Consider the following 24804-nt stretch of genomic DNA (forward strand, 5'->3'; position numbering starts at 1 on the left):
CCAGGATTTCACCCTCTGTCCTAATGGATCAGTCCAGTCTCTCCACTGAATATGGAGGTCAATTACGTATACAAGTCAAAGCATGCCATAGGTCACAATTTAAGTTTAAAATGATAAAAAAAATCAACAAACAGGTTAAGTGTAGGCACTTCATGCGCATATCCGGAAATGAGGTCCTTCCCTTATACGGTGATTTCGCCAGGTGGCGCTGTAACTCGGTGTCGTAGCCCCACAGCTCGGGAGTCAATTGTTTTGAAAGAACTTTTATCCAGTTAGTGTGTCTACATTAAGTGTTGGTTAGATAAAGTTTAGGTTGATCATATGCGAAGAAAGAAAGAATTAAAGAAGAACTACTTTATAGAGGTAATGCTGCTGTGCAACCTCCAAAGAAATTTTGCTTCTTCGTGCTTTGTGTTTGCACACCTAGTTAGTTCGTTATGAATCCTTTGCAATGTTTTAATATATTTTGATCTCGACGATATTCACGTATCTTTTGTAGATATTTTAAATGGAATTCGTGGGTACTTCAATTGGACTCTCAACACTACATCATAACATTGTATAAACAAGTTTTGTAACCGATCGCGATAAGAAATCAACGTATAACTGTTTATTCTCCAAACACGTAATATTTGCCAAAAAGATGAATTGCCACATCATATCCTGCACGGGACTGGTACACGTTTACGACAGGTGCTAGCGTTCCCTTGACACGAGCGAAGACGAGTAAATATCACTACGCGTGTGTCACAAATAACAAAGCTAACCAAATGAGAAATCATGGAGTCATGATGAGTTATTTTGAGTTGCTCGTAGGAATTAATACCCCCATGTTTGATGGTTACCATTTTATTTTGTTGTGAATCTATATGATACATTTATGTTTTAATACCTTTATTTTGTTTTCTGATTTATAATTTTCCTAGGGGCTTTCGTAAAAATCAGATATTGTAACTGAAGGGACTAACTTCATATAATAAATCATAAATGAAAAAAAGTAGTAAGAAGACTTACATAACCGCGAATATGCAACATATTTTATCCCGTTACATGTACACAAGCACAATGACGTTCGCCCTCTTCCTCTGCAGTTTCCATCCCAGAGAGAAGAAAAGTAAAGCTATGCAGTTTCAAAAAGGTCAAAGAATTTCAAATACGATAAGTACCAACATACAACTCTCATACCTAGTTTATTGTTTATTGCGGTGTATTGTTTATTTGTCGCAGTGTCATCGCAAAATATAAAGACAGAAAGCTATACATATAGTTGACTTTGCACCATAAAAGTCCATTTCGTGACACTGTCACTCAGCTCTATTTATGGAAATTATACACAATCTATATTTGAATTTCAATAGTTAAGTAAGACCTGTGACCTTTCAACTACTTTCTCATGAAGGGATAGTGGCATGTGACGTTATTAGTCATTCAAACACTATGGTTCCTGTTATTCAAGGCCGCGGAAGCTTCTGTGTACAATTGGTTCATATTTAAACAAAACCCGCAGATGTGACGACTCTTCCAGTTGTCTGTTATTAGCAGGCACACAGTGCAGACGTGTAGAAAGAGAGAGAAAAAATTCCTCACTGGTGTGACGATGGCGCGGATAGCAGCCTTCCTTTTGCTGATTTTCGCCGCCCTTTGGGAGTGCAGCAGCGCACAAGGTGGTAAAAACATATTCCATGATATTTCAATGAAGATAAAAATGTACCATATGGAACTGATATCTTAATTTTGTTCTTCAGATTGGGGTATGTTTTGCATGACCCGAAATTGAGTTCCCTATTTCTGTACAATAGTAGTGTCTTGTAAGCTCAGTGTTCCCGTGTATGATTGTATGATCTTGTCTGAGAGAGTTTCAGACGGTGGCGTGAAAAAGAACCCAAAATATTTATCGAGAAGCGTAAGGGGTATCTCACTGGACTGCGGTCAGTTGGTGGCGTCACCGTGTTCCAAGTTCTATTTGTGTTACGCTTGACTTTATAATGGGAACATTATGCAAAACGTACAACTAAAAGTATGGCTAGAAAGACACCCAAAGCGTAAAAAATCGTTTTTATCGATGAAACTTGTTGAGCGGATAGACGCCGCCATACTACCCGTTGGCTGAAAGCATGTTTCAAGTTGAGGTACAAGAAAAAATGCCATACTTCGTCTCGACTGCTTTGCGTTTTACCCCTTATCCTGTAACGCTTGAATGTTTGAATTCAGATTGTTACTACGGGAATGGAGAGAGCTACAGAGGACCGACATCGCAGACGGTGTCTGGTCTGACGTGCCAGGCGTGGAACGAGCAGTCTCCCCACCCCCACATCTTCCAGCCCAACCTGTACCCCACCGCCGGGCTGGACGGGAACGCCTGCCGGAACCCGCTCGGCGTGGACACCAAGCCCTGGTGCTACACCACCGACCCGAGCGTCGAGTTCGAGCTGTGTGACGTGGCCGAATGTGGTAAGTTTGGTCATTTGACGCAATGTAAGGCTTTGGTCCTAACCGTACCGGTGCCCGTCAGGGATCAGTATAGCCCCATCCGGACTCCGAATAAATTTGTCCCGGTGGACTGCCGAATAACGGGCTACGGGTAGATCACGGCGTCTATTTGTTACCTGGTCCCGGGTTCATTCTACGTCCGATTTAGATTCAATCCGGTGCCCGGCTGTACCCAAAATATACTGGGAGCCAAAAGGTTTCCCACGGGGCCACGTAGGGGCCACGCTCGAAAGTAAAAAAAGGGCCCGTTAACTGCCCGGCAGGGCCGCTTTCTTCAATTGGAACCTAAGCCTAATTTTGGTTCTGTATTGAAGAATCGCACAACGCTGTAACACTTTCTCAGTCAAGTAAGTGCCTTTCCGTTGACTCAGAGCTACGTAGAACAGCTCATGAAGAAATGTGCGTTAAGTGAATGAAGCCACGCGACTCCACATGTTATAAACGCGTACAATTCTAACATATTTCAGTGTCTGAGTGTTACTACGGGAACGGAGAGGGCTACAGAGGGGACGCCACGGTGACAGAGTCTGGCCTGACGTGCCAGGCGTGGGACCAGCAGACCCCTCACACCCACATCTTCCGCCCCACCCTGTACCCCGACTCCGGGCTGGAGCAGAACTACTGCCGGAACCCCCTGGGAGTGGACACCAAGCCGTGGTGCTACACCACCGATCCCGCCACGGAATTTGAGACCTGCGCCGTGAATGCCTGTCGTGAGTGCAAATTTAGTTCTTTATATATATATCTCATTTCAAGAGAAACGGCAAACCTTTAGCGACTATTGACTTTTATAAGTATTACAAACGAGTTTTATTGATTGATAAGTATATTTTGCAAGTTTTGTGTGTTTTGTATATCATACCTTTGCATCATATGCAGTGCAAATCCAATCGTTTTAGTCATAGAGGACTCTGTATTTCTTAAGTGATACATTGTCGAGGTTGCGGTACAATCCCTTAATAGTGAGATAAACATATCCGTACGCGTTTATTTTCTTTGAACAACGCGACAGTACAGTACGTTTCTGAAGTAAAAAAACAATATATATGGAGGCGCTTTCAACATCATTTTGCAGTGTCCAAATGATACAACGTACACGGTTGGCTCTTTCCAGTCACTGGTCATGGTCTAGTGACATAGGAGAGAAGAATTGCGCCTGTAATGTTCTGTTGAGAAAGAAAATGTCTGTGAGCTAATATTTTACCCGATCTTTTTCCATAGCGACAACACCCGCTCCTCCAACTACTACCGGTGAGTGGCTGTTTACTTACTGATCATATCTAGCTTTAAAAAAACATGACGTATCCCAATGATTTCTTGATTCGACTTTTCTCTTTAGAATTGCAACAAGATTATCATTAAACTTTGCAACAGCATCATCTGTAAACTTTGCTACCAAATTATCAGTAAACTTTGCAGCAGGAATATCAGTATGTCTCGGTTTATTTCATTACACCAACAATTACAATACAATTAAGATGTAGTGAGTGAATATCATTTTGCAGTAACCTTTGCCACGGAATTATCAGTAAACCTCAGAAAATTTCACGGATCTGTTACTTTTCTCCGCTTATATAGAGAAGATCGTCTTTTAGAATCTGAAATGATGCCACGATGATATGAATCATGGCTTGATTCATGTACCTTTTCGTGGATGTACCAAGATAAAAGCCTGAGAAGTTTTATAAAACAAGCAAAAATACCAATACCTGTCTGTAATTGTTTCAAACTACTGTCTTACACATCCCAATTCAAACCTTCAGTTCCATGCGTTCCTATGTCTCTAATTCCCACCCGTCTGTCCTCTCCACAGACCCCAATGTTCCTGTGGGGTGCCCCTCCTCCTGGTCCACCGGCCCCAACTCGTGCTTCCTGGTGGTGCAGAACTACGTCACGTGGCAGCAGGCGAGTGACGACTGCGTCAGCAAGGGCGGGCATCTGGCTACCATCGGCACGTATGACGATGAGGTAAGTTGAAAGAAATCTTCTTGAGGAGTTCCCACTTAGGCCAAGGTCCCAATTCCCAACTTGGGCCCGGTCGGATAGCTTCCAAAAACGCAAAATATGACAGGAAAGGCAACAAAACATACAGAACGTGTAAAATTAGTCAGGGGATTAAATTGTACCAAAAATTGTTTATTCCTTGGTAAACACTTTTATTTTTCATTTTCGCAAACATCTCGGCCGGGCCCCGCTACAGAAATGGGACCTAAACCTTATGCTTCGGTCACACTTGCACTGTCGGGGGTGTGGCCCCGGCCGGACTCCGAAGGCACAATTTGCCCCGGCGTGTTCTCAGGGGTAGGTCACAGCGTCTATTTGTTGCCAGGTCCCGGCTGGGTCAACTATAGCCCCACGGTACCACGTAAGGAGTCACGCCCCAAAGTGCCCCAAAATATCTCGTGAGCTGCCCGACAGCCCCTCCCCCTTTTCTAGTTGTGACCAAAGCATAAATGATGAAAACTGTTTGAAACGTCTATTTTATCTGAGACCTAACCCAATTACAGTATCTTATTTTTTCTTCGTCGGCGAAGAGAGAATGTATCATGTACCTGGGTGTCTATCCTTCGCCAATGCCTGGAATAAAATGATCTAATCAAAAAGGTGATATCACTGAGCGTCTGCTTTTGAGTCTTTGGCATGACGTATGACCACGTTAAAACAACATTTGCTTTTCATGAATCGCACCTTCTTTTCAGACATTCATCCAGGGACTGACCAACTATGACTACCAGCCGTACTGGATTGGTCTTCATGACACCGGGGCGGAGGGTACCTTTATTTGGGTGGACGGAACTCCGCTTAGTTACACGTAAGTCTAGAACCTCTGCAACCTAAGTTCTAGACCTCTGCAACTTAAAAGTTGCAGAGGTCTAGAACTTGCAAAGGATTCCAACGCTGATCTTAAAAGATCGTCGTTGGAATCCTTAGCGAGCAACCCGTACATTTGCAGCGATGTTGTGATTACCATGACACATTTTTAATCATGTCTTTCTGTCCTTTCTCCATTTATCATTGCTCTGAAACTTGTCTAAACCGTTATTAACGATAGTCTTTAAGAGAACCAAGTGACCCATCAGAAAATACGGTTATATGCAGCAAAATCATAAGAATGTGAGTCGTTTGGATTTTTATGGCCGCCTGTTCTTTTTCTTTAGGAGCTGGAATTACGGAGAGCCCAATAACAACGGAGACGAAGACTGTGTGCAGTTGTCAGGATATAACTGGAACGATGCCTACTGCGGGGGGTCTGCCAGATACATCTGTGAGATTGATACAGGTGAGGACAGCATTTTGAAATAATCTACATACGCTCTTGCGTATCATCTAACAAATGCGGTCGCAAACGTAGTACATTTCCACATACTAGACTAAGTATACGTAGATATGTAGCTGATGCGGTGTCTTCTGGCTACGTTAAGTTTGAGATCATACCTGTTAGCCACGACACTTACCTGAAGTGCGCACGTAACAGTACCAATTAGACGTGCCCTGAGGAAGGGGACAGACGGTATCTTCGCTCTTCAATAAAACACTTGAATGTATATAGCGAACTTTAATAGCTATCCAAAGACGGTGGACAGTGTAAACATCCTTGCACTTAAGCAATTCGATGACGTCACGTATGATGACATTACGCATCCCCAAGGTCATGCCCCCAAGGTCATGTGTCCAAAGTTGACATTCCGAACTGATGAAGGTCGCAATACGGGCAGCTAACGTGTTTCTAATTATACAGTTTTGCCTCTGTCATCTTGCCTATAGCTGGCGGTCCACCGACTTGTGGTGAGGCTCTGACCGACGCCGAAGGGGTAATCGAGAGTCCCGGGTACCCCAGCCAGTACGGGAACAACGCCGCTTGCGTCTGGACCATCGAGAACCCCGATCGGGCTCCCGTCAACATCTGGTTCGAGGACTTCGACGTCGAGTGCGACTACGACTTCCTACACATCACCGACGGGGACAAGCAGCACACGTGAGTCGAACAATGATATATTGATAGGACTAGTTTACTTATATCCGCAGGGTAACCTATATCCGTTATTTTGAAAAACACGCAGTCTAGGCATGTAGGGATATCAAGTTAACGGACAGTGGTTTCAAACAGCAATATTCTGAAGACATTGCAGTTTGAAACCACCGTCCATGGATGTGATATCCCTAAAAAATCCGTTTTTGGATATAGTTACCCCGCGGGTGAAGGTAACTTGAGCTACATGTTGTATTGTTAATTCATGTTGTTGTTTATTGTTGTTTATTAAGAAAGCTTTTAGCCCTTACGGGCCAATCTTCCAAGGTTCAATCAACATGTATTTTAGTTAACACTTGGTAATTACATATTATTGTCTTAAATACAATAAAGATCAAGTATGATTAACACGTGTTAATTACGTCGACGTTCGTAATGAACTGTGCACATATAGCATTGAAGAACGGTAGCCCAAAGTAGGCCAGAGATAGATGGAGTTGATCTTGGAATTCCTTTTCATCAGACCAAACTTGGTTTTCTGTGTTGTCGACCCTTAATTTTATAATTAAAATTCGGTACACGATGTAAAAGTATCATTTAAGCAAGAAAAAAGCACACGTGTAAAGATCATACAAAATATCTATTCTCTATTTGTGGAAAAATCCGACAAATCTTTGGTCGTCCAGTGGTCATCCAGGGGGTATAAGTCAACAACATCCAGTGACACTTTTGTGCTTCAGACGTATAACATAAACTTCTATAAACGCATTGTGCAAAGTATATATATATTTATATATATATATATATATATATATATATATATATATATATATATAATATAACCACGCAACGTCACTGACTAGGTGTGTGTTCCCCCCTCCTAGTTACACGTGTAAGCTGGACGCAGGGCTCGGCTGCAGCATCACCACCACCGGCTCATTCGTCAAACTGGAGTTCACCACCGACTCCTCCATCACCGCTGCGGGATTCCGTCTCCGATACGCCAGTAAGTCAAGAGAGTTTAAGTCTTGATTGATAAAGTAGAATTCATAGATAACGTATCAAGATATTCAAAGGAGTTCGCACTGACTCAAATCCTGCATTGGCTAGAGCTTGAGGGCCATAACCCGAAGCGTTAACCACACATCTATTAATTATGCTGAAATGTAAACGTCACCCTGCTAATGCTTCTAGAAAAGGAATTCCAACGGCCAGCGTAGTTCACGGGCACCTTGGGACGTAACCCCTACGTGGCCCCATGGGGCACCCTGTGATTACTGGGCTATGTTTGGGCACGGCCGGGCCCCAATGACAAATAGTACATCGTGACATATTTGTTAAAACCCTGAGAGGAACTGCCACTGTTTCCGGCAGTCCACCGGGACAAATTTGCGGCTTCAGAGCCCGGTCTGGGTTACACCCCCGACGGACGCCGGCGCAGTTTTGACCATAGCATAAGGCTGCAGGGGAAAGAAGAAAAGCTGATAAAATGATCCTATAACGTTAACATTATTTTTGTTTTCCAGGCGTGTTGAGCGACACCGACCCACCTCCAATCTACCCTCACCAGCTCTGGGCAGACAGGACGTGTAACGCCACTATTGAATTCGGTAACGGCAAAGTTTCTAAATTTCTGGATAAACGTTATACGTCATAGCCTGTCTCACATTTGTCGCCAATACAATATCATTCACGCTCCAAGTCTTATCTCTAATCTCTTGAGTCAAATCTCTATTATATGTTACAATTTTAAACTCTACCTCCGTACACAAAAATAAAGCGCTTACCAACAAGCTTTCGATCAGTCCTCTGACCCTTTTTTATGTTGAAATGACCCAGAGCCTATTTTTCATCCATCTCTTTATAAAAACATCTTATGCGTGAATAAATGTTTGTACCAATCTAGTTTTAAACTCCCTATACAATTAAGGTTACATATCTATGTTTGACCACGCAATGCATATCTACATCAAACCAGTATATCTTTCTACGTCACGGATACAGAGATAACGTTAGATGCAGTACTCAATACAAAAATTACTCAAGCAACTGGATACGTTTTGTAATTGGTCAGACGTTACCTTTGGCTGACGTAAACTGAAGTATCTAAATTTAGTTAATTGAGAAACTTTTGTATTGCTGTTTGTGTTGTCAACTGGATGTGTAACCTTCATCGACGTAAATACAATACTATTTACACATCTCCACTGTCCCTGTATAGCCTCCCAGTTCACGAACGCGTGTCCTGACGGCTGGACCGGCGGCCTGTCGTCCTGTTACCTGTTCCAGCAGGACCTGAAGCCCTGGGCGGTGGCCCGAGTGGACTGTCAGAGGCGGGGCGGAGACCTCGTCAGCGTCAACTCGGACTTGGAGTGGGTGCGTACATACGATGTTTTTGTTTGTAACCAGTACAAGCGGGATCGTGTGGCGTGTCTGCAGAGTGTTTAGCCCAGAGCTCCTGCGTTCGAATCCTGTCATGCTACCGATGTTGAGTCCTTGGGAAAAGAACTTTCCACAACTGTCCTCATTCCACCCAGGTGTAAAAAATAAAACCTGACTTTAGTTGGGAGGCAAAAGGCGCTGGGAGGAGAGGTTTTGGGCATCGTCTAACAATAGTACCCTAGACAGAGTGAATAACACCCATTTGCACGTTAAGTACAAACGACATAAGACCAGACACGCACAGGGACGAACTCTATTCTGATCAGCAGAAGGCGTCTATCCCCAAACATTATGCTGAAACCAATGCTTCAACCCCAATCCCCTCAACAACTGCTAATTAATACGCATGGTGGATTCGTGACCATTTCCGATGTGTCTGTACATGTAGCTGTCTTCAAAAGCAAACCAACTACTCGAACCACGCGGCAAACCAGTTTTATGTGTAGAAATTGAAAGATAACGGCTTGTTGATTATAACGATGCTGTGGTTTCGGGTAACTGACAGTTTACATACTGTACTGTAGAACTGGATCCTTGGCCAGACGCTGAGCTCGTACCCGCAGTACTGGATCGGGCTACACGACACCGCTGGCGAGGGGACGTTCGTCTGGTCCGACAGGAGCCCGGTAACCGTCACGTACGTATCCTACTGACGCACTAATAACTCGTCGCTCAATGTCCTGAGTTTGTATCCGGTTGTTGTCGTTCACAACTTAGGGTGCTGCTCAAGACAATCACAGTCCCGACTATAAGGCTATCGTAACATTTCCAAACCGGGGCCCGGTCGGGCTGTTTTTGGAAACGATAAATAGACATGTTTACATGAAAATATACACAAATAACGTCAAATAACAACTATTCTCTTAGGTCTTGTGTAGGTCGTTGTCTTTTATATTACTTTTTTTCGTTTCCGATAACTACCCGGTTTGGAAATGTGATGTAGGCCTTTGGCTTCGATCTCTTTGAATCTACTCATAATTATTGCAGTCCATTGAATGTAATCCCCAAGTAGATGATTGCTACCCAGGCCTGCCGTTTTACAGTTTTCTGCGTATAATGCTGAGTGTGCGACTTTTACCCCAGCATGACCAGTGGTGGTGATTGTAACAAAAATGTTTCATATGTGAGCCACTGTTCGTTGTACTTGAGAGCCACCTTTATAGACAATTGGCAAGTATGAACAAACACCATGAATTTGTTTGTTAAAGCTACTGGAACTATGGTGAACCGAACGACGCAGGGACCGGGGAGGACTGTACGGAGATCGGCGGCAGCACGTGGAACGACTCCCCCTGTAGCAACAACAACCGCTACATCTGTGAAATCAGACTGGGTAAGAAACTGGCCATTTTACTAATATTATCTAGGCCACAGCAAGTAAATTTTATGGATGACATTTTCGTCTGATATCAGAAAAAAAACAATAGTTTTTTTTTCTTCTGCAGGGTTGGTCAACATAACGATAAAGTACCAAAATGAGCAAATATATTGTGTTGTAGCCTAATAATTGTACTTGTAGAAGTGGCACTTGCGAGGTGCCCAGGACTGTAGTTGTAGAAATGAAACTCATTGGATAGTTGTAAAAGTGACACCAATTTTAGAGAACTTACACCTTTCGTTGTGTGATTTCTAGAGTCGGCAAGAATTGACTGTGACTTTGACACCGACGTCTGCGGGTACACGAACGACAGCACCGCCGACTTCTCCTGGAACAGGCTCCGGGGATGGACCCCGCAGTCTAACACCGGACCGCTGGCTGATCACACCACCGGATCAGGTACGCAACTATTGATGATATTTGAATAATTACTGCCACGAAAAATGGAGGTATTGTTTCTGGTGTGTCTGTCTCGTTTTTTTAGTTCAGGATATTTGTGGCCAGCATATATAACTTTAGAACCTCTGGATACATCGTAATGATATTCAGTATGTGGTGGGATTGGAACGACGGGAGTAAAGGTTGATTTGGGGTCCCCTGGTGTATGACCTTGGTACTGCAGCAGAACTTCTGTTTTTTGTCTCTTTCGTCCTGGGCTGGTCTTGATATTTTTGTGTCAGATACGTTAATTTTGAGTACAAGAAAACTAGTTTTGTCATACACGATCATTATGTTTGTCAATGAGAAATATTAGTTCCTAAAATTCAATTCTACGATGGACTTGGTCAAGGGCGTTTCTCTCGTAGATATGCTGCTCGCGTTCTCAATATTCTGTCTACTTCTTGAACAGGATATTACATGTTGACGCAGTCCGCCCCTTACCCCAACCCCGGGGCGAAGACCAGCTTCATGAGCCCCACCATTGACGTGTACACACACGCCTGCCTGCGGTTCGTCTACCACATCTACGGGCACGACGTGGGGACTCTCAACGTGCACGTGGAGGGACCACGCGGCAAAACCACCATCTTCAGCTCGACCGGTAACAACACCAACACCTGGATTAAGGCTGACATTGAGGTCGAGGCGGGGAGCTTTAGGGTAAGAAAACCGCTTTGATCGATATTGCTGCTGTTATGTAGAGATAATGCTTAAAGTGCAAACTTAAATGCGAATGGCATTGCACAGTAAGTGCTTCGGTAAGGCTATGTGATGTTCTTGTACTTCTCGGGTAGGTTTCGGGCTGTTTTATACACTCCAATGGGTGACGCCTACGTAGCCTCATGGGACACTCTGTCGCTACCGGGCTATTTCTGGGCACGGCCGGGCCCCTGGATTTTCTTTAAAATCAGCCCGGGATACGGCAACAAATAGACGCCGTGTAAACACCACGGTGTCCAGCAGTTCGCCGGGACCATTCTAGTTTCAGATCCTGGCCGGTGCTACAGTGTGAATTTATTCCCTTTTATTGTAACACTCACAGTTCTATAATCACACACAAGGCAGACATTATTCTCAACATTGCTTCTAACATCACGTTTTGATACGATCTAGGTTGTCTTTGAGGCCGAACGCGGCACCAACCCGAATACTAACATCGCCATCGACGATGTCCATCTGACAGAGGGCTTTTGCATCGGTAAGTCTGCAGTCTTGGGAAAGTACATTGACAATCAATATCGTTTGAATAAGTCCTGTATGACCGGGCCAATCTTTATTGGTATGAAGGGTGTCCATGATATACAGTATCCAGGCATGTTATACAGAAATGTATACTTTTATTCTATATTATTGTATTGTATGTATGTATCTGTATCTGTATCTGTATCTATATAGCCAGTATAACCGCTCTTCGGCGTAACTCACCAGCTTCGCGGCGCAGCAACAGCTGGTTATATTACACACCTAACTTTTGCACATCTATCTGCAAGCGTTCTTTAAAACTATCCAGATATGATGTCCCTACTGTGCTTGGTGATAGCGAATTCCACTCTACGATAGTTCTTGGAAAATACGAATTTTTGAACACATCAATCCCAGGTTGGAAACTCTTATACTTGAAGTCACGGCTGTTTCTTGTTCTTTTTTGAGCTGGTATTAGATACTTATCAGTTGGTACGTCCACTAGTTTATTGGTCATTTTATACATCATGGAAAGTCTGGACATTTTCCTTCTGTCTTCAAGTGTCATCCACTGCAGATCTGTTTTCATTTTGGTAACACTAGAATCCCTGTTATAGTTGTTTGTGCAGAATCGGGCAGCTTGGTTCTGTACACTTTCAAGTTTATTTGTGTCTTTCTTTGTATAAGGATCCCATACTGTTGCAGCATACTCAAGGTTAGGTCTTACCAGTGTGTATGCAAGTGATTTTACCCTGGTTGGGCATGCCCACAAGTTGCGTTTGATCACTCTCAATGTCTGCTTAGCCTTGGTTGTTATTTTGTTAACATGGACACCCCACTTCAGCCCAGTTGTTAACGTAATACCTAGGTATGGGTGGCTTTTTGTGGTTGCTATTGTCTGACCACAAAACTGGTATGGGGACACATTTGGTGTTCGTTTGTTCGTTATGTGCATGATATATCACTTATCAGGATTGAACTGCATAAGACATTCCCTTTGCCATTCTTCCAGGGTGTTCAGATCTATGTGTTATTTGTATATGTATCCAGGGCCTCCATAAAAAGCAGTGTCAGTCACTGATGGAGATTACCCTGGTAAAAGAACACAGAAATACATAGATTTAAATAAATAAATACAATACGATCCCTAATATTGAATTCATTTTGATTATGCTCTTCATGAGCTACAGAAATAGGTAATTGATTGGTGCATTCTACACTGATTGCTTACTTGTCATACAGCAACAATAGATTCATTACATTGAAAAGGCAGACATGCACGAATTCTGATTTGCTAAGTGAGATACAGAAATAACTTGGTGAATCGTCAGCCTGTTTTGGTTGGAACTCACACAGCATATCTTATCATATTGCAGACAGCATATCTTATCATATTGAAGAGGCAGATTCTTTTATCACTGAACATTTTCTGGTCATTTATTAGCCATTCTCGTCTTACTCATTAAGAAGACTGTGTTTTACATGTAGATATTTTAAGCTGTTAAAACAGCTTCACATTAAAGATACCCTAAGAAATAAGTTCGAATTCTGACAATAGAGCAACCAACCATCCTGGACATTATACCAAACAAACAAAGCAAGTACCAAGTCTACTTGGATGATACAGAACAATTACAGGAAAAATAACAGTTAGATGCCAAACGTCGATTCTACAAAACTACACTAGTGGCCTTCGCATACACTTAAAGCTAAGGGCGCAACCCGCCGTTCGTGCAAATACGTGTTGTCTACGTGCCAAAACGTGGACAATCTGTTGGGATCCGTAAGTGGTAAGTACCGCCTCCGTACGAACTCGCCCGGAATCCGACGGATTTTGGAGCACGCGGACACACCGTAGAACTTGACGTGCAGGCAAAACTTTGTGTTGCCGTGATGACGTACTCCCTCCCTGCTCTTGCCAGTCGTTCCCCACGTTTTCAGAAATACGTGGCGGACGTGGCCTCCCCCCCCCCCCAAAAAAAAACGTACGGACAAATTACACGTACGGCGGGTTGTGCCCTTGGCTTTAGTGTTCAAAGGAGTTACATACAGTCAACATCAACAAAGCCATACATGTCATAGCATGATATACTAAAGTACTGTTGTGTCACATCACTCGTTTCTATCCTTTCCTTTTTGTCTAGAGTATTACCATATTGATTAACCTATACATCTACCTTGGGAAGCTGTTCGCCTTCTGGTTTTGGTTCTGGTGATTCAGAAACTATTATCGAGGTTAGGCTCTGACTTACTGTTTTGATGTGTCCTGGAGTTTGCACTTGAGCAGGGACATTTTGTTCTGGTCCATCTGTGACACCACTCGGCAGATTTTGGTCGTTTCCTTGTGCAGCTTGCACGTTCTGTGGATTTACATTGTTACCCCGTGTCGCGGCAACAAGTGCTCGAGGAATGGCTGTGAAGCTCTGCCATATTCCCTCTCTCAAGTCTTGTGTGCGGATAATAGTGGCGACTGGGTTGATGGCGGAGTTCCATGTCATCACTACAGCTAGTATAAACGGCCATAGTGCCATACACACGTCTGCACTCAGGCAAACAATACACAGCATAATAGGAATGAGCCAAAAGGTGAAAGACACCACCACGTGAATCATGACTGTTTTTGCCTTGTACACTCGTTCTTTATACATTTTCTGTGCCACCCCAGCCTGTGCGACATTGTGAGGCTGGTTCTGTCCTTGGTTGTTGGCTTGAAGTGCCGCTGCTTGCTCAAGCCTTTTTTTCTCGCGCTGTCTTATAGCTACAAATAAACTGATACTTGTAAACAACATGATACCTGCTAGGAGGAGGATTGTGATGCCTAAAAGACCATGGTAAGCAGTGTAGTAATAGCCGGTGCAGGCCGGCGCAGGCATATCTATACAATTCCAACCCATATTGGGTGAAAAAACTATCAGAGATAGAACAAGCCATGAAGCTACAATCGCTATAACTGCGTTACGTTTGGCATTTTGATAATGGCTCTGAAAGAATAAGGGATACTTTAAAGCAACATAGGAGTTTAGAGACAGTAGGGCCAGCGCTGAGGCTGACATCACCTGACTATACATCAGTAAAGCGGAACTAGCATTTCTGCTGTCCTGTTCGGTCTCTCCTGCTTCTAGGCTTGCTATTCGGTAGAGAACCCCGATGCCAGTTAAAAGGTCGGACATCGCCACGTTCGCCATGAAAATGTCGTGAGCCGTGCGCTGTTTTTGAGTCCTGATCATTCCCCAGAGCACGGCAGCATTGAGGATGATGATGAGGAGACCAGTTAGCCAGCAGATGACTGTAAGCCCTATTCCCGCCTCCATCTTGTTCTTGCGGACAGGGTAGGCCCAGGGTTGAGGTTCGCTGGCTCAAACGTAAGATACACTGTAGCAACTTGTCAGCTAATCCCTCTGTCAAGTTTCACGGATGCGTCAGTACCCAGAAATTCCCGGAAGTTCTTATTTTCGTCCAGTGCGAAGAATCAGCAGAAGAATGTTGTCAAACGCTGTCCAACTGGTTCTGGTTGCAGCCCAACAAAAGTCCGATCTCTGAACTGTGCTGTCGTTGGTGGTCAGAAGGCAGAAGACAGAGCGTAGTGCTCTAAGCCCTTACTGATGAGTTTTCCGACTGTATGTGAGCAAGGAACGTGCTGTGCGCTCTCTCTACATTACATAATCTACCCTATCACTGATGAGGTAACAATGGGGCCAATCGAGTCACTGCAGGGTTGAGCAGAGAGTGTACAGAATTTTCATTGAAGACGAAAGTTGAAACAAGTTTAATTGCAACACCAGTACCGGTAATCAGTGACAGTGTTCCATTCCTCTCTGATGCATAGTCTGTCTGATTACCCCAATAGGACCTGATGTGCTGAAGAGCCAGAAATTAGCAATAATTTCTGGACGTCTATCAGTAATTGACAGGTGTACGTGATCCAGCATCTGATCAATGACTAATTTCTTGCCAATTGACTGCCTGTTAAAGGTTGTTCAGGGCTCGAAATACCACCTGCATATGCAGGTTAGTGCAGGTTAAATTGGAGCTGTGCAGGTATTTCTGGTTTCAACCTGTACCTGACCTGCACTGGTCCATGTACTAGATTTTATACATAAATGTCAAATGATGTAGGTGTATGTGGATTGTTATTAGCTGCAGTGACTGTTACCGCATTTAAGTTATGAAAGAAAATGTAGCAAATGGTTCCTGAACAATTTTGGCATGATCCATACTTCCTAAATTCAGTGTGGTGCAGGCAAAATTTGTCTGGTGCAGGTAATTTTCAATGCTACCTGCACAATTGTAAGTATGCAGAAAAAGATATTTCGAGCCCTGTTGTTACAAGCACCACACGTGTTGACGAGGAAAAATTAATGTGCATTTTGAATAGACTTTCATTAGTCATTTATGCTCTTCAGGAGCATAAATAAGTTATTCAATGGTCCAATTTATGCTGAGTTGAATACGTTGCTATTAGGATCATCTGTATGATTTTGAAAAGGCAGAAATGAGTAATTTTGTCTTTTTGACTTAGTCATTTATGCTTTTCATAAGCTGTAGAAATGAGCTATTCAAAGAAGCTCTATCTTTCTGATGGGCAGTCTGTCTTGTTGTTACCAGCAACTAATATCATATTGAAAAGGGAACAAAGGACTTTGAATCACCATATATTAGTACCTGCAGAAATAAGCGGCTGGGTACTTGTAGAAAAGTAGATAAGTACTTTTAAATAATCTTCTGAAGTTAGATGGCGTTTTGTTTTGGTTATTACCGGTAATACAACCTACTTGTTTCATATTGAAAAGGCAGAAATGTGTAATATTGAAAGGACCTCGATTACTTATTTGATACCATGCTTTTCATGAGCTACAGAAATAGGTTATTCATTGACTCATTCTATATTGATTGACAGTCTGTTAACGTATTATATCCCAGCAGCACGTTTGTTTATTGTCTTGAAAAGGCAGAAATATGTACGCTTGCACGAACCACGAAGTGAAGTCGCGTGGCGCAACGGCGGCATTTGTGCCTCGTGACCGAGAGGTTGCGGGTTCGAATCCGACTGCGTGTCACCGATCTTGTGCCCTTGGGAAAGGCACTTTACACGACTTTCCTCACTATGCCCAGGTGAAAATGAGTAGCCGGTGCAATGGCCTAGTGGGTAGAGTGTTCGCCTTGCATTCGGAAGGTCGTGAGTTCGATCCCGGCCGAGTCATACCAAAGACTATAAAATGGTACATGCTGCTTTCTCTGCTTAGCACTCAGCATTCGGGAAAGAGTATGGAAGTTGAACACACACCACTACCAGTGGACTAGCCCCCTGCTGTAGTGATTGCGTTGTGTGTGGCCCAGGGCTAATGAAACAGAGATGGGCACCGCCCTATGCGCCAGAGATGGGCACCGCCCTTGGCGCGGGAAGGGTTTATCTTTTAGCTAACTTGCACGAACTACAGAAATAAGGTATTCAAAGGCTTATTCTTTGGTGATTACCTTCATGAAAGATGATATTATTTTTGGCGTACATGTATCTGTGTGTCTGTCTATGTTTTATGGACATTTGAATGACTGAATTCTTTGTTGATGAATCTTTGGTATGTGGGTATGTGTCCGGAGACAAAATTCAAATTTGATAATGGGTATCGTGGTTGCTTCTTACTACAGATGTCAATGATATCAATAGATATCAAAACAAATGAATACCGGGAAATATGACGTGAATATGATACTTTTACTGTCATAACTGGCAAAGGTATGAGGTCGAGGAATTCTAAATTTTAGTTTGCTATCTGTCAGCTTTGCAAAATCATTTTTCTCATCATAATACAATTCAATGACCACTTGTCGACACAACGACCAGATTGTGTCTTTTTGACCAATCACTTTAGGACGTATTACGTGATCTTCTTAACACGTCATCTTGCAGATACGTGACGTCAGCAAATGGTCAAACGTGTACCACGGGAAACTTTATCATGTTTACCTCAAATGTGGTAAATCTTCGTACAAATGTGGTAAAGCTGCTGATTTGATATGTCTAAGTGTACGTGCATTATCTGCCCCCTTTGGCACCCTTTAGACATCCTGTGGAAAATTTGCATACAAATGTGGCAGAATTTATAATTTGATATGTCTAAGTGTGTGTACATTATCTCCCCTCAACACAGCCTGTCCTAGCGGCTGGACGACCACGGAGAACTCCTGCTACAAGTTCGTGCAGACCCAGAAGTCGTGGCAGGAGGCCCGGGACGACTGCCGCAGTCAGGGAGCGGGGCTGGTCAGCGTCGACTCCGCCGCTGAACACGTACGTCTCGTGCTCCTTTTTTACCTTCGCCAGAAGGTTGTGTTCTTGTATGGTGGAGTGGTTGTTGATTTTATGTGTGTTTATATGTCTGTAAACAGTATAATTCAACAAGCTATGAATTGGTGTTCATGTAGGTGGGTAAGTTCTGGATAAAACATCGTCCACTTCTAACCACATGAAAATGTTAGCTGTAGACATTGCTTGAAATCCAAACTTTAGGCCTTGTCGAAACAGACGAAAATTTCAAGTAATCATTTTCTTACAGCGTTGGCACAGTATCAAGTTTGATCTTTTTTTTTACATTATAATGTAGGAAATAAATAAAAGAAACGTTTCTACATCGCCGAAAAAAACAGTACTTTGCTTTAACACCAAGGCATATCTTGTGGCCATGTTGTTCTGGTAAATCTGTACATACTGTAAAAAAAACTATACTCTGTATTCAGTATTCAGTATTCTACAACCCTTGGTTATTATCGTACAGAGATGGGTGACATTCTTCTTTCTTGACCCTAGTCTGAGAAAGACGACAACGAATGTCTTGTTCTCAGTGTACGGAGTATTTCGTTTGGTAATGGGATGTGCACTTGTTGTTTTATCGTAGCTTACCTCTTGTAACAAATCCAACCAATTTGTATCCCCCCAGACTTGGCTCCAGACGCAGGTGGACTATTACCAGCCGTGGTGGTGGATCGGGTTGAATGACCTCCAATCCGAGACCAGCTTTACCTGGAGTAACGGAAAGCCTCTCACTGTGACGTAAGCATGTCAAGCAAGATATCAGTGACGAACTGAATCTTTATCAGTTAAAAGAGAATAAAGGAGGCTCCGTCCCTGACGCGTTGCCGAAAAATGATTTGTAAATAATGGCGGTGTTGTTCATAGGTGTGGTTTCCGGGACATTTTAATGTTTTTGGAAAGTGTGACCGGAAGTAACAAGTCTTCAACACTGTCCCGCACCTCTCCGATATCATACACTTGAACAATTGAAGACGAATAAATCTTTACTTCTGGATACTTTATTTTTATACAAATATATATATATATTTATTTCTTCTTGTATAAAAATAAAGTATCCAGAAGTAAAGATTTATTCGTCTTCAATTGTAACGATTCCTGGATGTCTAACCTTCACAAACATACACTTGAACGTTTGGGGAGCAATGTGGCCGAACGTAACATGTTCACAAATGCTAACGGTGTCGTAAAGGAAAAGGGACCCCTCCGGGTAGTTTATTTTACGGACTGTTTATTCCGCACTTTGGGGTGTGACCCCTACGTGGCTGCACTTGACACACTTTGGCTCTTTTGGGGCAAGGCCGGGCCCTAGATCTTTTTAACTCGTAGTTAAAATCAATCCGGGACCCACGACGGGTACCGATGCAAATGCGACCTTCACGTGAAGCAAAAATTCATAACCTTTTTGTGTCTTTTCCCTTGCATGTAGCTACTGGATTGCTGGTGAACCCAATGATTCGAGCGGAAACGAGGACTGTGTGGAGATGCAGGGGAGCTATCAGCAGGCCTGGAACGACCAGTCCTGCCAAATGCAGAACTACTACATCTGTGAGATCAACAAAGGTAGGGCGACGTAATCTCCAAGCAGATCCTACGGTAGCATAAGATACAAAATGTAGTATCAAAAGCCGGCAGAGGAGTGAAGCCGACCTAGAGTATGTTTCCCGTCTGACTCTCTTTGGTATATTCCTTAGCCAGCTTTGATACTATCTTATGGCACCGTAGGATCTGCTTATGGATTAGGGGGCCGTTCAATATGGCAAAAGTGAAGGCCCCTAACTTGTAAACAGTCTCGACTTGCATACAGTGTCCAGAAGTACTTTGTTTATGTCTCAAGGGCCTTCACCTTTGACATATTACCCATAGTCCATATCACTCGTCATGCGTACTCGGAACAGTGAACATGCTTATTTCTTCTTGCCTCTTCAAATGGGTTGACTTTGAGTTTTATTTACTGTTTCTTAGAGCTACATGTTTGTAGTGTACAGTTAGTGGTGTAGATTGAAAACTTACAATATGACATCTCTACTTTTCAGACAGCCCACTTATCATCGACACCTCCGATGGCCCTATCGATAGTATGTATATTTCTTCTTTTCGCATTCTACATATCTATTATATGGTTTAGCCGATTGGATCTTAAGACGGAAGAAGTAATTATAACATATATTTTGATAGCCAGTTTGATATAGACTGCACCAAAAATCTAAAGAGACATGCATGACTGTAGCGATGTTAAAAAAACCCTTCTCATTATTTTTCTATTGATCTTAGTTCTGATGGTATATCTTCTCCGATATACCATCGCTTAATCTATGATTGAATGCAATAATTTCATAGAAGAAACCTCCAAACTGTACCTTGATCCACACTGTATTTATCTGGATCCAAAATAAGATATTCACAAACAGCTATTCTTCCTATGGCCCTTACGTTAATACACAAAATCGCACAAAGGAGACAATCATAAGAAGGTATATACATATCACAAATAACATACAGAACATAGAAATATTGAAAACAAATCCAAGTTCAACGAGAGAGAAGAAAATATTAGATGTCGCGATTAACGATAGTATTATAGAGACTCATGATATTTTAGATCATTTTCCATTACTGGCATTAGTCTAGCTGAAACTACTGTATAAGTTAAGTTGTTCTTTTTTATTCCTTTTCATCCATACGTGTGGTCATCTGTGCATTTAATCTACATGCAATAAAGATTATTATTATTATACTATTGATTTCGAGCTGCGCTCCGCAATAAGCAAAGTCAGAATTAGCGCTTATCATCTTGAAGTAGAGAGAGGGAGATATAAGAGATTACCAGTGTGTGAAAGAATTTGTAAGTACTGTACATCTAAAGCAGTGGGAGACGAAACACATTTTATTTCTAAATGTTCATTCAACCAAACCAAAAGAATCACTCTGTTTAGAGAAGCCACAAAGACTTATCCCAACTTCCCCACATTGACAGACGAACAGAAAGCCACTTTTCTCCTGAAATCGCAGAACCCACAACTTTTAGAAAAGGTGGGGCCTTCCGTCTCCCTCTGCTTCCAAAAAAGAAGTCAAACCCATCCTGTTTAGAAATAGCCAACACTTGTATTAGAGTAGAATATTGTTCGTAACTGTCCATTGTCACTTGTACATATACTATGTTTATACCATGTACTTGCAATTAGCCCTCGGGTACGAACTTGCAAATAAACTTCTGTTATAACCCTTGTGCCTCCACAGCCGGGCCGTGTTACAGCGGGAACGGAGATAAGTACCGAGGCACGGCCAACACCACGGTGTCCGGTATTGACTGCCAGCCCTGGGGCCTGCAGCGCCCGCACCTGCACGTGTTCGACGCCGAGTCGTACCCGGAGGCCGGGCTGGACGGGAACTACTGCCGGAACCCTGACGGCGCCGCCCAGCCATGGTGTTACACCATGGACGCCAACGTGCGCTGGGAGTACTGCGACGTTCAGCAGTGTGGTATGGTGGTCAGGCCTCCTATCTTTATACAGTAGAAGCCGTGTAATTGCACACCTCATTTGCCAGCACATTTGTGCAATTATCCCGTTGGTGCAACAAAGCGAAGTTATCCAGCTGGGCCGCGCCACCACGGGATTTTGGGATTCCGTGCAATTAACAGAAGTGTGCGATAAATCGTTGTGCAATTAACTGGCTGTATATTGTTGTTGATGCTGTTGTTGTTGTTTTGCTTCATGTAACCAAAAACATTAAAGGCATAATCTCGGAATTTTGCCAGATTGCTTTTGACATAATTATATATCAACTACAAATAATCACTTGCACCCCACCCCCGACATGAATTATATTACTAGTATAACGCAAACATGTCCGTATTTGCTGATTCAGATGAATGTACTATCATTTTTAGTTTCTTCCGATGTTATAGTTCATAAATTCTGATGACAGAACGAGTTTATTCTGAGACAATAACGTTACATTTCAAACATTTAAATTTTGAAATCGATTTTATACATTTTTTTCTTGTCTCTAGATGGAGGCACGGACGTACAGACGAGCGCTCCAATCCCAGGTTTGTCTCGGTCTACCATAATTCACAGCCGACTGTACATGTAATTTTCTACATGTAGACTTTACGCGGGTTTGGTGACGATGCATCTGTGTCTGTCCCTTTTCAACTGTTCACATGTACCTCCTGTACTAAGGCCAATACCTCCTTAGATATCCTTGAAATATATGTTTGCATTTCATTTGCCGTTGAACAATGTTTTAAAGTTGTGCATGTCCAACGAATAAAACCATACTTCCAATTCTCCATGTATCCTATTTCACCAATTCCGCTTTACATCGCGCCACTATGGGATATTCACATTACTGTGAATACACACAAAGACATCAACTGACTGAACTACATGTACGAAACTAACAACACATGTACACCCACACATCTGAATGTGTGAACTTTTAGAAACATTAATCTTTTATTTATGTTTTTCACTAAAAAGTTGTTTATGTTTACAGATTACCAAATCCGCCTTGTGGGAGGCGTGTCCTTCGGCCGTGTGGAGGTGTTCTATAACGGCCAGTGGGGGACCGTGTGCGACGACAACTTCGGTAAGGAGGACGCTGACGTGGTGTGCCGGGAGCTGGGCTTCCCCGCCGCCCTGCAGTTCTACCCCGACGCCTACTTCGAGCCTGGCGAGGGCCCGATCTGGCTGGACGAGGTAATCATGACGTGTATCATATCTCATCTCTATTTCTGATCTATTTCTTAGTCTAGTAGACGCCGTTCAATTGCACAGTCTATTTGCCAGCGTATTTTGCGCAATTATCGGGCTGGTGCAGTTATGCGAAGTTATCCAGCTGGACCGCATCGGTTTGGGATATTAAGATTCCGTGCAGTTAGCAGAAGTGTGCGTTAATCCGTTGCTTGTCCCGATGACAGTGACACGTTTCCATGCCACATCAGTTTTCTTTGCTGTGGCTAGGAGATCTTCGTACGAACCTATGTTTTGCTTAACTCTAGTTATGTATCAGTAGATGTCATGCTTTGTACCTTGTACAATTGTTGCCCAATTAAGTTATCACATTTTGCCTGACTTATAGTCAGAGTAAATTACATTGTATGCACGGTGTACATCATGTACATATAGACTTACCATACTCGCTAGGAGTTGCTGACCACAATGCCCATTAGTTTTTGTAGTCTACATAAAGCTATGTATGTATTTATGTGATTCCGTTAAACTAGGTGACGTGCAGTGGTAGGGAGATCTCGCTGCAGTACTGCGCCAACAGCGGGTGGGGCGTGACGAACTGTGGCCACAACGAGGACGTGGGCGTGAGCTGTCTGGGTGAGTTCGAATTCTTTATAGTATACGTCGATGAAGGTTAGACATCCAGGCAATAAGCAGTTACTCAAGCAGCTGGATATGATTTTGGAAACGGTTAGATGTTTCAGATAGCATATACTGTTTCGTCATTGACACTGAAGAGATCTGGTAGAAACAGTTTTATATCCTAAGTATGAATTGAAATGCAAAAGACAAAGTTGGTGCAAAGTTATACTTGCCATTTCCTCCACTCCATGCTTGCAAGAAAAATCTGGAACTTCGTCTATAGTTTATAGTAGTATGTATCCCATTCTATTCTGTCACCGGGCCAGGGAATCCATCAGTTCGCTGTTTTGTGGACTGTTTGACAAAGGAGCTATCAATTAAATTCATCTGAGCGAACAGGAGGCAATGGTTTTGTATCAGTATCAACGTTTTGTAGATTATGTAGGTGTTTTATTTTTTATTCTAGGAACGATGAAAACAGTATCTAGAACTCGACATTATGTCGTTACTTTGTATCTTCTTCCACAGAGGCGAAAGATGGAGAAAAGGAAGCCGTGAAGCCGAATCGCCTCCCGTCCTTCCTGAAGAAGATGTTCGGTCAGTAGGCCAGCCGGTGCCGCCGGATAAGGAAGCCAGCGCCCGGTGAAATACGACTTGTACTAGTACTAGCTACCAAGAGAACATCTTGTCTTAAATCACAACAAACATCTTTAATAAAGACGGCCGTTCTACATACAAACTTCATGGGGTGGCTATACATTTGTTCACACAGCAATCAGATAATTAATTACTGTAACAATAGGATTAATTCTTAGCGCTCTAAAAGAGTTTCTGATGCTGGGGTAGGTACTGTCTGCTCTATCTGCGATTTCTTGACTTATGCATTATTTCGTCATGAGTAGTGTGTACCTCTATAGTGGTATCAGCCTCCACCCAGTACCATTCTGACAATGCAGCAGTCGCCCTTGAAATGATTAACGTCGTCTGGGTAACGTTATAAAAGAAAAGGAACAAACAATCTAATGTTAAGGTCCCAAATTTAAAAAAAGGGGCCCTTCCGAATAGTTTACGGGCATTTTGTCTGCACTTCAGGCGTGAACCCTGCGTGGCCCCATGGGACATCCTGCGTATACTGGCCTATTTTGTGACACGGCTGGGCCCCTGGATTTTTTTAAAAACTCGCAGTTAAAATCAAACCGGGACTCGGTGACAAATAAGCGCCGTGACCCTTTTCATGAAATCGCCGAGAGTATTCGGTAGTCCACCGGTAGATATT

General features: G+C 43.0%; 1 protein-coding gene across 1 annotated transcript; it reads left to right on the forward strand.

Annotated features, from left to right (window-relative positions):
* Positions 1 to 1510: 1510 nt before the first annotated feature.
* Positions 1511 to 24268, forward strand: LOC118415818 (macrophage mannose receptor 1-like). The gene is made up of 25 exons (XM_035820651.1): positions 1511 to 1664; positions 2212 to 2451; positions 2958 to 3203; positions 3712 to 3741; positions 4304 to 4458; positions 5190 to 5302; positions 5649 to 5770; positions 6256 to 6466; positions 7345 to 7466; positions 7987 to 8070; positions 8682 to 8836; positions 9427 to 9539; positions 10111 to 10235; positions 10536 to 10679; positions 11131 to 11381; positions 11835 to 11919; positions 18053 to 18189; positions 18836 to 18948; positions 19637 to 19770; positions 20244 to 20285; positions 21448 to 21690; positions 22223 to 22261; positions 22711 to 22913; positions 23441 to 23543; positions 24057 to 24268. The coding sequence occupies exons 1-25, from the start codon at positions 1598 to 1600 to the stop codon at positions 24131 to 24133; spliced, it is 3354 nt and encodes a 1117-aa protein (XP_035676544.1). The 5' UTR covers positions 1511 to 1597; the 3' UTR covers positions 24134 to 24268.
* The last annotated feature ends 536 nt before the right edge of the window (positions 24269 to 24804 follow it).

This window comes from Branchiostoma floridae, chromosome 5 (assembly GCF_000003815.2).
Source record: "Branchiostoma floridae strain S238N-H82 chromosome 5, Bfl_VNyyK, whole genome shotgun sequence".
Taxonomy (NCBI): domain Eukaryota; kingdom Metazoa; phylum Chordata; class Leptocardii; order Amphioxiformes; family Branchiostomatidae; genus Branchiostoma; species Branchiostoma floridae.

Excerpts from the sequence above, each read along its gene's own strand:
- LOC118415818 (XM_035820651.1), top strand. The coding sequence starts at position 1,598 with ATGGCGCGGATAGCAGCCTTCCTTTTGCTGATTTTCGCCGCCCTTTGG. Across the intron at positions 5,771-6,255 it reads CATCTGTGAGATTGATACAG|CTGGCGGTCCACCGACTTGT; the intron begins GTGAGGACAGCA and ends TCTTGCCTATAG. Across the intron at positions 20,286-21,447 it reads CTCCGATGGCCCTATCGATA|CCGGGCCGTGTTACAGCGGG; the intron begins GTATGTATATTT and ends GTGCCTCCACAG.